The 13569-nt window shown below is 37.0% G+C and overlaps 1 protein-coding gene across 2 annotated transcripts in view; it reads right to left on the minus strand.

Moving 5' to 3' along the window:
- The window catches only part of CTDP1 (CTD phosphatase subunit 1), a 96350-nt gene that overhangs the window by 56790 nt on the left and 25991 nt on the right, over nucleotides 1–13569 (minus strand). For both annotated transcript variants that reach the window (XM_063159495.1, XM_063159502.1), the window contains exons 8-10: nucleotides 11504–12589; nucleotides 4200–4341; nucleotides 1687–1917 (exon numbers count right to left, since the gene is read on the minus strand). In XM_063159495.1, coding sequence (XP_063015565.1) covers nucleotides 1687–1917; nucleotides 4200–4341; nucleotides 11504–12589 — 1459 coding nt within the window. The remainder of the gene's footprint in view (nucleotides 1–1686; nucleotides 1918–4199; nucleotides 4342–11503; nucleotides 12590–13569) is intronic.

The following is a 13569-nucleotide window of genomic DNA, read 5'->3' on the forward strand; positions in this document are numbered from 1 at the left end:
TGGTATTTACACACCCTTTCTTTTCTCCTACACTTTGCCAAAACTCTCCTCAGGATCTGAAGAAGACAGAACTGCCCTGAGGAACAGAGATGTGTCCCAATTAAGAGATTAAGGGTTTACAGGTCACCAACTTCACCACTAGAACAAAATCAACAGGAAATGTGAATGAAAATAATTTTTCTTAGTATAGACCTTATGCTTCTCTTTTCTTACAGCTGCATAGTTGTGGGGTAAAGTTGCAACACGGAGTAATTGGATTGACAGTCAGATTAAAACATCTCAATTCTGAGCACTGACAGTCACAAAAACCCCCCACTGAACTGAAATAGAAGATGGGAGTAGAAAGGACACACTCTGCCCACAAAACCTGTCCAAAGCTGTATGAAACTCAATTAAGAAGACACCTAAAATATATTTCTTCCTTTTCAGTATAATACACAAGTGAAGAAGCACCTCAGCATTATGGAAAAATTGTTGACAAAGGTAGGGAAACCATTAAAACCCATTCTTTTGAAAGCATTCGATGATGTATTAATATCAACATAACCCATCATAGTGAAGCACCTTACAAGTATGACAATTACATACAGGTAAAACCTTCCCAGCTCTAGTTCTAGAAGAATTCCTTTCAGCAATAACTGACCAAAAACCCAAAAATGTTTTTTAGCTCCTCTCTGGATACACACTGTGTCAATTATTTAAAGATTCTAATGATCATTTACCATGTCACAGTAAATGAAAATAGACTTTGAAAGACACAGTTAAAAAGGAACTGAAAACAGGACATCTTCACAAACAAGAGAGACTCAAAAAACCTGTGTTGAAAACAAGAGGAAAGCTGAATTAAGAAAAAGGCTACAAGCAGCTAACAGAAAAATACTACAAAAAGATAACACTTAACAAAGAAAAGCTTTGCCTTTGATTGGATACGTCTTTACCAGTGGAATGAACAAGCCTTGCTGAGCTTGTTAGAATTCTAGAAAGTCAGATCTTTCATTTAGATAATTGGGGATGAATTCTACATATTTCACACATCTTAAGAGACAAGGGGTGGTTTTGCATCTTAACACAAATTTTGACAAAATTCAGATAGATACTAGCCTCTGTACTTCAAAAAGCAGACTGCCTCTTCCTCCTTCACAATTAGTGTCTTGACTTAGTGATCTACGGATTAGTAACGAGCACTCAGCCATATGGCCTTATTTCACAATGCTCAGTCAGCTACACACCTCTTCCATTGCTTCTGATACTCCTCAAAAACAAAGTTAATGATCCATTTGAAGGAATTAGGTGAAAAAAAAATTATAAACAAGAATGAAATGCTATCAGGTATATTTTATTAAAAAAAAAAATCCAGTATTCCAAGACCCTTTAAGAAACATCAAGCTGCCTCACTTCAGCAATCAGTTACTGTAACATTCTTTAGACTACACAAACTACACACTGAATTTATTTGGTTTGAGGTTTCCAGTTCAACTTCAGTGAGGCACAGAAAGCATCTGGAATTGTAGCATTCTGACTTCACTTCAGCTGATTATTTCCTTTTGCTTATTTTCTTGCCTTTTTAGAAAGCAAACAAAGTAAAGCAAAAATATCAATTTAATCAAATGAAGGGGTAATGAGAGTAAGATTTACTAGAGAATCTAAAAATGTAGACAATGTGACTCTTAGCTATGCTTTAGGTACCTGAAGGATGAGTGTTCACCGTGGACTGGCAAAGTGATGGGAGGAGCTGGAGACTGGATGTACATTGACTGCCCAGATGTCTGTGTGCCTTTCCTGATCAGCTTTCCAGTGTTAGGATCATAAATTCGAACTTCAGGACCAGGTTGAGACTTTGGATGGATGGGCGTTGGGTGAAACAGAGCAGTCTGAAATGTGCTGGGTGCATCAGGAAACGTGGCAGGGCTATTTTCTCTGTTAGATGGAGTTCAGAAAAAAAACTGCATTAGAAATTTAAATGAGCTATCTAACCAGAACATAAAAAACAAGGATTCCCTTTTCTTCTAAAGCAGAAGAGGGAAATGGTTTGAAAAATCTCTAAAGAAACATTTCTTCTCCTCCACCTCAATAAAGTCCCACTGAATTTAAAACAGAAAACTGCAAATACAAGATAATGTCATGTTTAAATTAATAAAATATTAATAAGTATGCCTTAGAAATTGTCTAAACACAAAGTTACTAAAATTATTTGCAGGTAGCAACAACAGCACAATTAGCTAGGCATGATAATCAGCATATATGCAACAAAGAGAACAGAAGACTATCGTATCAATCTTTCTATTTGGTCTCCAAATTTGCTCTGAGAGAAAATAAACATGCAGTATTAACTTGCAAGCCATCCTAACTAACTTTTTAAAATACTAAACTGCCTATGATCACCCTGCTGCATTTTAAAAACATAACTTCCGAAGCGTCAGCAGAAACATTCAGAGACCAGTCTGCAGGAATCACAGTACTATCCAATTGTCATGAAGTACCACCAAAAAAAAAGCAAGCAAATTGAGTAATTTTAAAAAATCATCAACTAAAACAGCATGTTATGCTCCATGAAAGCAACACTATGTTAAAAAAAATTCAAATAATTTGTAACAAATACTAGAAGTGACACAAAACTGGAGTTTTTACCAGATGCTTTTATGGATGTTTCTGAAGTAGTCTTGTAGCAATAACACAGTAAACTAATTCCAAGTTAACCTATTCTTTTCTTGCTATCTTAAGTTCATTTTACATGCAAATGTTTTCTCAGGCTTCTCCCCTAGAGTTTGTATGTGCTTTGGACCTGTAATCACTATTTCAAGCAGCTTCATTAAAGAGACAATCTTTTCCAAAGCAGTTGCACATATTGGGTTAAAGTAAAGGTATTTGCATTAAGATAGATATCTTACTGACTGAAGCTTGTGTATGGGGGGGAAGTATGAAGTTAAAAGGTATTGTATTTGAAAACACAGAAGTAGGAAAAATTATGTCTCAGTAAAAAGGAAGAGTAATTTAACAGAGGAATGAAGACTAACATTCATCTAGACATCAAAAAAAAAAAATGTTCACAAGCTACTGTCCAGGTTTCTACTGCAAAGGTTTCTACTGTAAACTTAGCAGTGTCAAATTAAGCATCTCGTGCAAATATTCCAAAGTTTGATTTAAAACCATCAGATAGTACTTTTTAAATACTAAGTATCCTAGTCAAGCCATAAGCAGGCTAAATGTTTTTTCCCAACTTATAGGGATCCTGTGTCTCAACCTAATGCTGCATTTGATAAAATGCCCTAACTTCCACATGTTTCTTCTTTGGGTGTCTTCAAAGCCTGACACACCCATGTTCTGCCCTCATCAGGGCATCTTGTAAGTAGAAAGTAAATCCCTAGCAGAGTCAATCACATCAGTATCAGTTTAATACAGAAATCCCATTATGCTGTGCTCCTTCCAGTCTAAACATGGAAGGGAAGATCCTCTGATATGCTTGCAGGATGTGGGTCTATCCAAACAGATAAGCCAAGACCAAGAAGCAGAAGCTGGCTTGACAGTTCCTTGTCATGAGTTACTTTAGCCATGCTACTTTCATGCAGGGGACTGTTATTGTCCAAGTTCCTCTTTATTAATAATGTTTTTGGCTACCTCTTCTATTACTGTCACCCTATAGTGCACTAATTATTTTTTTACCTTTTCTCTTTCAGCACTTTCTTATAATCCCAAAATTGCCTCTCACTAGTTCCTTTCTTCCGGTTTTTGCTCCTGTCTTCACACCTTCTAATTTTTCTTAGAATTTTCTATAGTATTTTCCTGTTTCTCTCTTTCCCACCACTGCAAAATTTCACCAAAAATACTTTACTAGTTTCTCATGTCGTCAAAGTATGTACATTTTTTGGCAGCATAAATGATCCCGTGCTTTGGTGGCATTCCCTCCATAAGCCTCCATGGGCTTATGGATGAACTGAAAAGGGCAACTTCTCAAAATTAAAAGAGCTAACAACAGTAACTGCTAAAGAAAGTAATGTTACCACAAGTTCTCTCCTGACTGTGCTAGTTAGGGAATTGCCTCCTGATCCCTCAGTCTTCAGTTTAAACAAAAGAGAAATGGAGAAAAACAGGGAGCTGTTCCATAAAATCCATAAGCATCTGAACTTGTCAGAAACCAATTTATTAACAAATCAGAAAAACCTGTTTTCATGGCCCCTATTCCCTGAAGGAACAGCACTTACCTGTGTGTTTTGATGTAGTCATCCTTTAAGGGAAAGAGCTGTTCCTCAACCTTGTCCCATCGCTCCAGGCAGCTCCACAGCCAATCAGGGTTTACAACATGGAGATCCTTGCAGTCCTGAGCTTGCCGCACTTTCTCTGTGCCTATTACAGAGTCAAACACAACATTACAGTGCTCCCAGAAACACAGAAGATAAACCAGTGTAGAGTTAAAACTAAGAACATTTTGTCATCAATTGTACAGAAAAGAAAAAGCACCACTCCTCCCCAGTCCAACAAAATAATCACAGCTAATAAAAGTGAGAATCAGAGTAAGATGCGTATCTCAGACTCAAGCTGGATGAAGGTAACTTTCTGAAGAACTGGCACCATGGAAGTAGCCCATTAAGATTTATACAGAAAATCTCTGCATGTTAGCCCAATAAACAACACGAGTGCACTTTTGTATAACATTTCCTTCACTTGTATTTGTTAGCAGTCCAAAAAGAAGCAGCTTTTCAATGCTGTTGAATCCTGACTAACTTATCATACTAACTTTTTTACACGTGGCCCTCTGTTCATACAGCACGCTACCTTTTGGCTGTCACCCGCCCAACCTCCATCTACCAGAGATGGAGGCAAAGCAGATAGAATTCCTTTGTGCTGAAACAGGAGCAAAGAATGTGAAGCTAAACACAAGTAGGCTAGCATGCAGTCCAGGTGAGACCATCATACAATCCAGGTGAAACCATCAACAGTGCAGCTTGCAAGTAACAGGTGATCTCAAATTCTACTCTCTGGGGATGCCAGAACCAGAGAGAAACTAAGTGAAGTTGCTATAAATCTGCCAAAAAGCAGCAAAATCAGTGCTGTGGTTTAATGCCAGCCACTTGTTGACTCCTCCAACCACACCAGTGGGATGGGGAGGAGAATCAGGGAAAAAAACAGCACTAGTGAGCTAACAACAGCTAATGAAACAAAGTAAAATATAACAATACTAATAATATGAGCCCTTGTCTGTTTTCACACACACGAGAACAATGAAGCCCCTAGAAAAAAAAATAAAAAGCTTCAGAACAATTCTGACAAGCAAGCAAGAACAGTAAATTAATTTGATGTTTTCATCACAGTTCCCTGGAGTTTCATCTTCATGATTATCATTTAACAATATGATTTTACTTGTTTCAATTTAGATGAAAATCTTGAAGTACCCATGCTTCTTCACATAATTTGAAGATGAGACAAAGCAGCTAACCTCAAATATTTCATACCCATTGTACAAGCTGAACTACAATCCACTGGGATAGACAGATGGAACTGAAATGCACTTGAGGATTGACCTAACTAGTTGGTTAGATAGCTCAGTTTAAGACCTCTGTAAGATTAAACAACTAAACAGAAAGGGCAGGAGATAATTGTCCTTTATGAAACTCCTGAAAGCCTCTGTTTCCCTAACTTTTGTACCCCAAACCCAATGGAATACAGGAGTAGGGCTACGTTTTTCTCTAGATACACATACTTTTTTTCTTGGATTTAGACTAGCAGAAAACAATGGTGTGTGCACAAATATATTTTTTTTTTCAGGTGTAAATGCAACCAGTTGCACAGTTCAGGGTGTAAGAGCTGTACATATAAAGCTTTATGCCACACCACTATACAATATACATGAAAAAAAAAAGTTAACTTAAGAACCCAAGATGAACACAAACACAAAAAAAGTACTTCAAGACACAGTCCTGTCCAAACTTCTAATGATCATATTTTAATTTTTGCCACATAATAAAAATAAAATCACTGTCCAACAAAGATTCAGTGAAAACAATTTTAGAACTGCAACTGTGTTAAATCCAGCACACTTCCGCAGTTTGAGAGGTTCTACCTGGCTAAAACATAAAACCCTAATAAGGGAGGTCTATGTACTCCCTGAAAACATGCCCTGATTTAAGAAATCTGTTTTCCAATTAATTATGAGTTACAAAAGCAGCTGAGGAGGAATTTCATGCAACAATTGCTGGAAATGAGCCAGTTTACAGTGCCAGAAGTAGCTTTGACTGGAGATATTAATATTTAATTAACCTCAATAGAAATTGCAGAAATACCTGCAGTTAGAAATAGTTATGTATAAGTCTGTGTTTAATTTATACACAGGGTATATTTCAGAAGAAATAAAGCAAACATTGAGAGAGAATCAGTTTATGAGAGCTGGGAGAAAAAGGATTGAAGAAGTTTAAGGCTTAGCCTGGACATTGCTTTTTTTTGAGAATAAAAGAGGAAAGGAATGAAAACATCAGAAAAATAAATCAGCAAGAAGACAGCTGTTATAAACAGGATGCTAAAATCATGTTCATAAGCATAAGTTTCAGAGCAAAAAAAGGCAACAAGAGCAAGAAGTCTGGTAGAAGTTTAGGTATCTGTGCCTGTTATTAAACGCTGAATCAGATATCAGACAGAGCTGGCAATACTGCCCTGCACATAACAGCTCTGGAGCTGACTGAATACCACATGCAGTAGCAGTGGTTTCACTAGTAAGCCCATAATAGCTAACCAGAGCTGGTGATGCTGCTGGATAACGGGACCATGCTGCTCCTTCTGCACTTGACTGGGGGAAACATGGACAAAACTGTAAAATTGCACCTTCAGCTCATATTAAATCTGTGAAGTTACACGAGGAAATGGCTTTCTCCACTGTTTTTCAAACTCATGTTTCTGCACTGATGTCAGGTGTTTAATCTTGCTTCTACTTCCTCCCCACCCCCACATTCTGCATTCACACATATCTGATTGTTTCATACTGGATGTATGCTGAGGAGCCACGCAAATTCTTCTAGTCAACAGGATTGTGACAGAAAACTTAAACATGAAAGCCAAAATAGTACAATTTTGTATGAAGTTGCTACTGGAACTAGATGGTTTTTAAGGTCCCTAACAACCTAAATGTTCTAGGATTCTGTGAAAGCTGGTGACACAGACTTGTGTGTAACCAAGCCCACCTCCTAAGAGTCAAAAGTCTTACCTTTCTCACCTCCACAACATCAAGGCTTTCTGCCTCTTCCCCATTTCTAAAGTGCAGTGGCCTATGGCACACTCCAGCATACTGAAAACTGCATGAGGGAATGCAAATGTGTCCTCCTGGGGAGGGCTTCCTATTTCTAGCTTTAAACAACGTTTAGTGAAACACCAAATTTAACTAGGAGAAGAAATAGCACTGTGATAATATGTTTGCTGTCTCCTCTCCCTTTCCCCAGTGTAACTTCTCCTTTTTGAACTACACTTATTATGATAAAACAGCAAAAAGATTTAATCCATCCAAGCAACAGTACTTCTGATGCAGCTAAAAACATCTGAATTGCCCCTCTGAGCTGAAAATCACTTAGAAAAAAACTGATCTTCCAGACTACTTTTTTGAATTATTGTCATCTAATCACCTTCCCCTACTTCAAAATCTAAAACTGTTCCAAAAAGTTAAAAAGGCACAGAAGGTTTTCCACATGAAGCAGCTGGGGGCCAAATTGATCACATCTACTCTCTGATGAATACAGTCTGAAGCAGATAGTATTGGAAAATGTGATTTTCAAAGCTGGGGAAGGCGCTCATCAATTCTACTTCTGAACTTGTTGAAAACATTGCTCAGCCTCTGAGCAATTGTGGCCTCTGATTCAGTCTCATGCAGAACTCCGTGTGAGTGCTCAAGGTTGTATCAGGACTAACCAAAGCACACAATGGGGAGAGATCACCAGCAGCACTTGCAGAACTTTCTCCTGATTCCAAAACACCAAAATCAACATATCCTTATGGCAGTTTGCAACCAGGCTGCCAGACACTGCTTGGAAAATCTGGATGGCTAAAAGTTTATTTCTCTTCAGATGATTATAAATCAAGATCGATATATAAAAATTAAATCCTCTTCTGCAAGAACACTGACCTAAAACAAGTGACAGATGTGCTGTTCTGAAGCAATGCCTAAAGTTCAGGTTTAACTCTGCACTGTAAAACCAACAGGCTTACCTGGTCAATGGCCAAATTTAGAGCAGTGCTTAACCCGATTTTTTTTTAAAAGACATGGCCCCTGAACATATTTCTCAGCAAATGTTGCGGTTGACACAGAGGAGTAGGAAATGGAAGGGCTCAAATATATTTTGAAAAAGAAAAGAAAAATTCGGTGCCTAAACTGATGTATTTCCATTCCTACCACACTACAATAATTTTTGAGAGATCTGAACAGCTCTATCTGCTCCACCAGCAAATACTCAATACAAGAATCAACTACAGTGTCTTTCATCTGTTCAGGAAGGAACATAACAAGGTTTATGAAATAGTGTAATAACTGCTTAGCCAAGTGTGTACACAGCTATAAAAAATTCATCCTACAGTGCAGTTTACTGATACTTAAAGCAAACAGCAGATGTTTCAAAAACTGAAGCAAGATCTATGCAGACCATAGATAAGTGGAAAGGACTATAGGATGGCCTTTTGTCAGTCACTGAGATTTATGAAAGCTGATTACATGATGCAAAGATCCTGCATTTTACAGAAACCCAGGCAGTAATTTTTGCCCAATATAATGAAAGACCTAGTTTTTTTCAGGGACAAGGATTTATTTAATTTCAGAATTCAGAGTACCTATGTCTACAGGGAAACAACAGGCCTATCTGCAGAGAAAGAGACAAGTACATATAAAGAATAAAATTTTAAATTATTTACCCTAATAGGCTGGGAAGAATGCTGTAAAAACATCCTAAAATGTTTTTCAGTAGTTGTTCATTTCAGTGCACCAAGCTCTGGTGCAGGGGAACCCCCATCACTTCAAGACCTAAGGGCTAACTGTTTCACACTGACTTCTTCCCTTTTACGTCCTCTGCCAAATTCTTCCTTTGCCTTCAAAATGAGAAAGCTAATAGTATTTATTCCCAAACACTACTGCAGATTAAGTATGTGCCTTCTTTACATCTCGGCTAGTAAAAAGCAAACATACACATTCAGCTGCTTGTCAGAGTTCCAGGTCTGCCACTGTTAGTGGTGTCACCCAAAATACTGAACTAAAAGGTATTTTAAAATCACTTTCCACAAACAAGTCAAAATAAGAAAAAAAAAGATAAAAGTATAGATAACATTGCCTGGTCTCACATCACTGACTTCCAAAAAAAAAAAAACTCAAGAAGGGACATGCTTTTGTTTCCTCTTTTCACCAGCAATTAGACATCAAGCAGTGCTTCAGATGTTTGCTACAGGAGACAAAGATGCAGTATTTGTATGGCTTACTGTCAGCAAAAGGCTTGTAATAATTTGCTCTCTAACCATAAAAGAACCGCTACGAAAATCACATGGACAGATGTATTATCACAAATCCAGCTGTGACAGGACAAAATTTATACCCTTAAAATCTCTGATAAGGAGTTCCCATCATGACATTAGAATGATGCAGCCTAACTACTCCCACCTTCCAGAGGAGAGAATAATAGTCCCCAGTTAAAAAAAACCAAAACTCCATCATAAAACCAGAACCACTTAATCCACAAGGACCTTAAAAAGGGTTATTGGATCATACTGTTTTATTCACTATAAATACCTCTACTTCATGGCCATTGTTACAGAAATAATTAAGTGATGATGAAAGATGACAACAGTATTGCCCATTAGGCAGAAATAATGGCTGCCAATTTACCTCAACTACAATTAGTGCAATATGCAATTTAATCAAAAACAAAGTTAAAATAGCTTTTCATATTCAAATGTACTTTAGTGTGATTCACTGAGAATGTGCAGGTGGAAAATAATTTATTTATAAAAATAGAACACAAGGATGCATAGATTCATCTACATAAATACACAACCCTCAAACGGTACATTAAAAAAAAAAAGCCAACTGCTTCTCATTATCACATGATGTGTACCTTAATGGATTTTTCAACACTTTTCAGTCTAGAGAAACGTGTATGTTTGGGACAGTCTAATTTACATTTATCCTATCAATTTTACCCCATCACACAACAGATGCATCTGATGTATAACTACATTAGAAGTCATCTAGTTTAAGATAAAGCAATTTTTGAAATGAAATATTTTAAGATTTGAAATTGGAAAATCATCTCTTATACTGATGGCTATTATGTCTTCAATGAAGTATGACCAACTTGCATAATTCCTTGCTGAAATAATTACTCCTATTTATGAAGTTTTAAAACAGCTGTTCAGCAACAGTAGTAAAACAACGGAGTCCTAAACTGATGCATCCATTGATTTCAAACCTTCACATTCAGTGTTGCAACTATCACATCTTCACAACCCAGAAAGAATCCCAGCTAATCTCAATGCATCTAATTCCATCTCCTGAGTTTTAGGTTGTTTTTACTACTAAAGCATCTCTCTCCATTTACCATATGTGTTTACTACTTAAATGCCTCTTGACATACAGATTTTTAAAATACAAGCCAATGAAACCAAGCTGCTTCTGGTGGACTAAAACCCCACATGAATTGCAGTAAAAAAAAAAAAAAATCCAATAGGTGGCAGATAATGCATTTCTTTGCTTATGATGTATACGTGTGTCCAAAAGTACCCGTAAATTTTAGATGATTTAAAACATGCAGTTTTACTTTTGGATTTCATGAATTTGACTATCAGATATTTAGATTCCATGTAATTTCAAAAGGCCAGCAATGAGGGAACCAAGACTAAGGCTGCACCCATAAAAATCAGTGTGCCAGAGCACAAAAAAACCCCAACAAAACAGCAGCTAGAGCTGCTGACTGGTAGCTCCTCTATGGCAGCTACCAACAGTACATTGCTATCCATTACAGTTATAAAAAACCAGGCAGCTATGTCAAAGATGACCTAAAAGCTATGCTAAACTCTTACATTTCCTTTGACAAAATAATAAGCACAGTGCAGTGACAGGGTATTAGCAGTCTCTTAAAATAATTTATTTGAATTCCATACCAAGTGAAATTGAACCATGAGAGGTGAATTTGAGAAGCTGAGAAAGAGAGCACCTTTGTAGCAAGATGATCATAAACATTTATTTGACACAAATATTAAGGGTTTCCAGTCAACAACTCTGAGTCTTGGACTATTAGTATCACCAATTCTTAACAAAAAACTGAGACATGACACCTTGCATCAGAGGGTATTTAGTGGCTCATACTTGTAACAATTAAAAGTCACATTTGAGCAAAAAAAAAAGAGAAAGATCCTTTTAAAAAGGCTGCTAAATTGTTTTAGGAAGAATCTTTCATTTTGATTCTAATCTCAGTTACAATAAAGTCTGTAGATTATACAAAAGAGCTCAAGACATGAACTCTAACAGACTAAAAGCTGCTCAGTAACCTACCTGTCCTTGCTGCAATGAGATGTGTTGCTTTATCAGGATCATCGGCACTAAGTACGAGATTCTTCACAATTTTAGCTCCAAGTGCTGTGGCATGATAGTGTTCCCGTGTCTTTTCAATAGGGAAGTTTGTCGGGTAAAGTCCACTAAATATGATGGTTACATCTGCCAAGACTTTACTTTTCAGTTCTGGTACTATTTTTCTGATGTCTGGAATTTCCTCAATCTCTTTTTTCAGATATTTATCATACTTTGTGTAATAATCAGTGTGAACTCGCACAAGGATCTCCTCAAGGTATATCAAATGGTCGTCGTCATCTGTATCATCTTCCTCCTCTTCCTCCTCCATGCTCTGGTCTAAGGACTCACCCATTGTAATTCCAGACTGTTCACTAATCTGAGATTCTGTTTCAGCTTCCTTCTTGTCTCCAGACCCATTTCCTAAATCACAAAGGCTTTCCTGTTCACTCTCCTCTTGCGCTTCATGATCAATTTTGTCCTGGATAATTTCACTAGATAAAGACTGTGTTTCCCCAGAATGGTTCACCAGACCATCCTTTTTCTCATTCACATCAGTGCAACCCTCTTGCTGCAAATTTTCATCCTGCAGAGGTTGTTTGGACTCCTTCCAACTTCTCTTTTCCTCATTGTCACTATCTGATACAGAAGTGGATGACTTTTTGGTATCCAATCCGTCATCACTTTCACTGTCACTAGACAGTTCAAAGTCCAAATCATTTGTTATCTTCTCTTGGGTTTGCTGCTTCTCTATAAGTGTTGTATCAACTTGTTCTGAAAAAATCTGAGATTCTTTCGTATTTGCCAAATCATCAGTGACCTCACTGTCCATTGTGTGACCAGTGCTATCATTTAAGGAGTCCTGGGCATTAACTTTATTATGAGAGTTCACATCCCCATCAGATGTTTCACTGCTTACAGAAGTACTCCCATTTGCAGTGCAAGTGTCCTTTGCAGTTTTCTTGAGACCATTACTGTGCTCTTCTACACATATAACATTCTTTATTTCTTCAACATCTTTTGCTGAAATCGCTGCTGAATCCAATGCCTCAGGTTTTGCAGAGTGGTTTGCTAAGACATAGGCAAGAAAGAAAACATATTTTCCCTTTTTTTCTTATTTTCAGATTTAAGAAAATTTAATTTTCATTGACCTTAAACACAGAGTTTATATATGGATTTAGATTTAATTATGCTTGGAAGTGATCACTACACTTTTCTAAATTGTTAAAATTCTCTAGGTGTTAATGATTACTAGAGAGGACTCTCAAATATAAACATTACTTTTTTAAAGAAGTTAGATAAGCAGATTTTTTTCCTTTAAATCACAGGTCATAAGTAATTATTTGTTAACTCTGCAAGCATTAAAGGATTTATCTTGTAAATTCTACAATAACAACTCTGAGCAATGAAAATAACCAGATTGGGGGCAGATGGGCAGAATTTGTTTCAAAGTCCTAATCCAGTACTACATTATAAGAACTTTATCTATAAACAGCCATGTCTTTCATATTACCTAATTTTCATAACAAAATAATTGAACTTTAGCCCTTGAAAAGACATATGTATTTTAGCAACACAAAGATGCCATTCAAGCTTAATTTAAGACTGATGGAATGCAAGTAAAAGGGTAATAGAGTCAAAAGCAGAAGAATAGTTTTAGGATGTGTCCACAGATGTCTGCAGAAGCAGAGAAAGAATTAAAGAAACTGCAGACTTCCAAATTGTTGCACACAAATGCTCACTGGGAACACTGTGTGAAATCAGGCTATTTTGTCTCCCTTTTGTGTGCATGTTCCTGCCCTGCAAGTAAGGACAGGAGTCAAGTGTAGAGGTCTCACATCACAGTGACCCGGTTCAGGCTGATCATCCCATTTCTACTGTTGTCTTGGACACTCTATCAACAAGGGAAAGAGCAATGTCACAAGTATTAAATTAAAAAAAAACCCAAACCCTTGGCTAAACTGGAAAAAGCCTGACAATTCTTTCTTATGACATTGTGTTTCAAATACATTTTGCCCTTAAATAATGACCAATTAATGTGTAATGTGTAC

Source organism: Melospiza melodia, chromosome 1 (genome assembly GCF_035770615.1).
Source record: "Melospiza melodia melodia isolate bMelMel2 chromosome 1, bMelMel2.pri, whole genome shotgun sequence".
Classification (NCBI taxonomy): Eukaryota; Metazoa; Chordata; class Aves; order Passeriformes; family Passerellidae; genus Melospiza; species Melospiza melodia.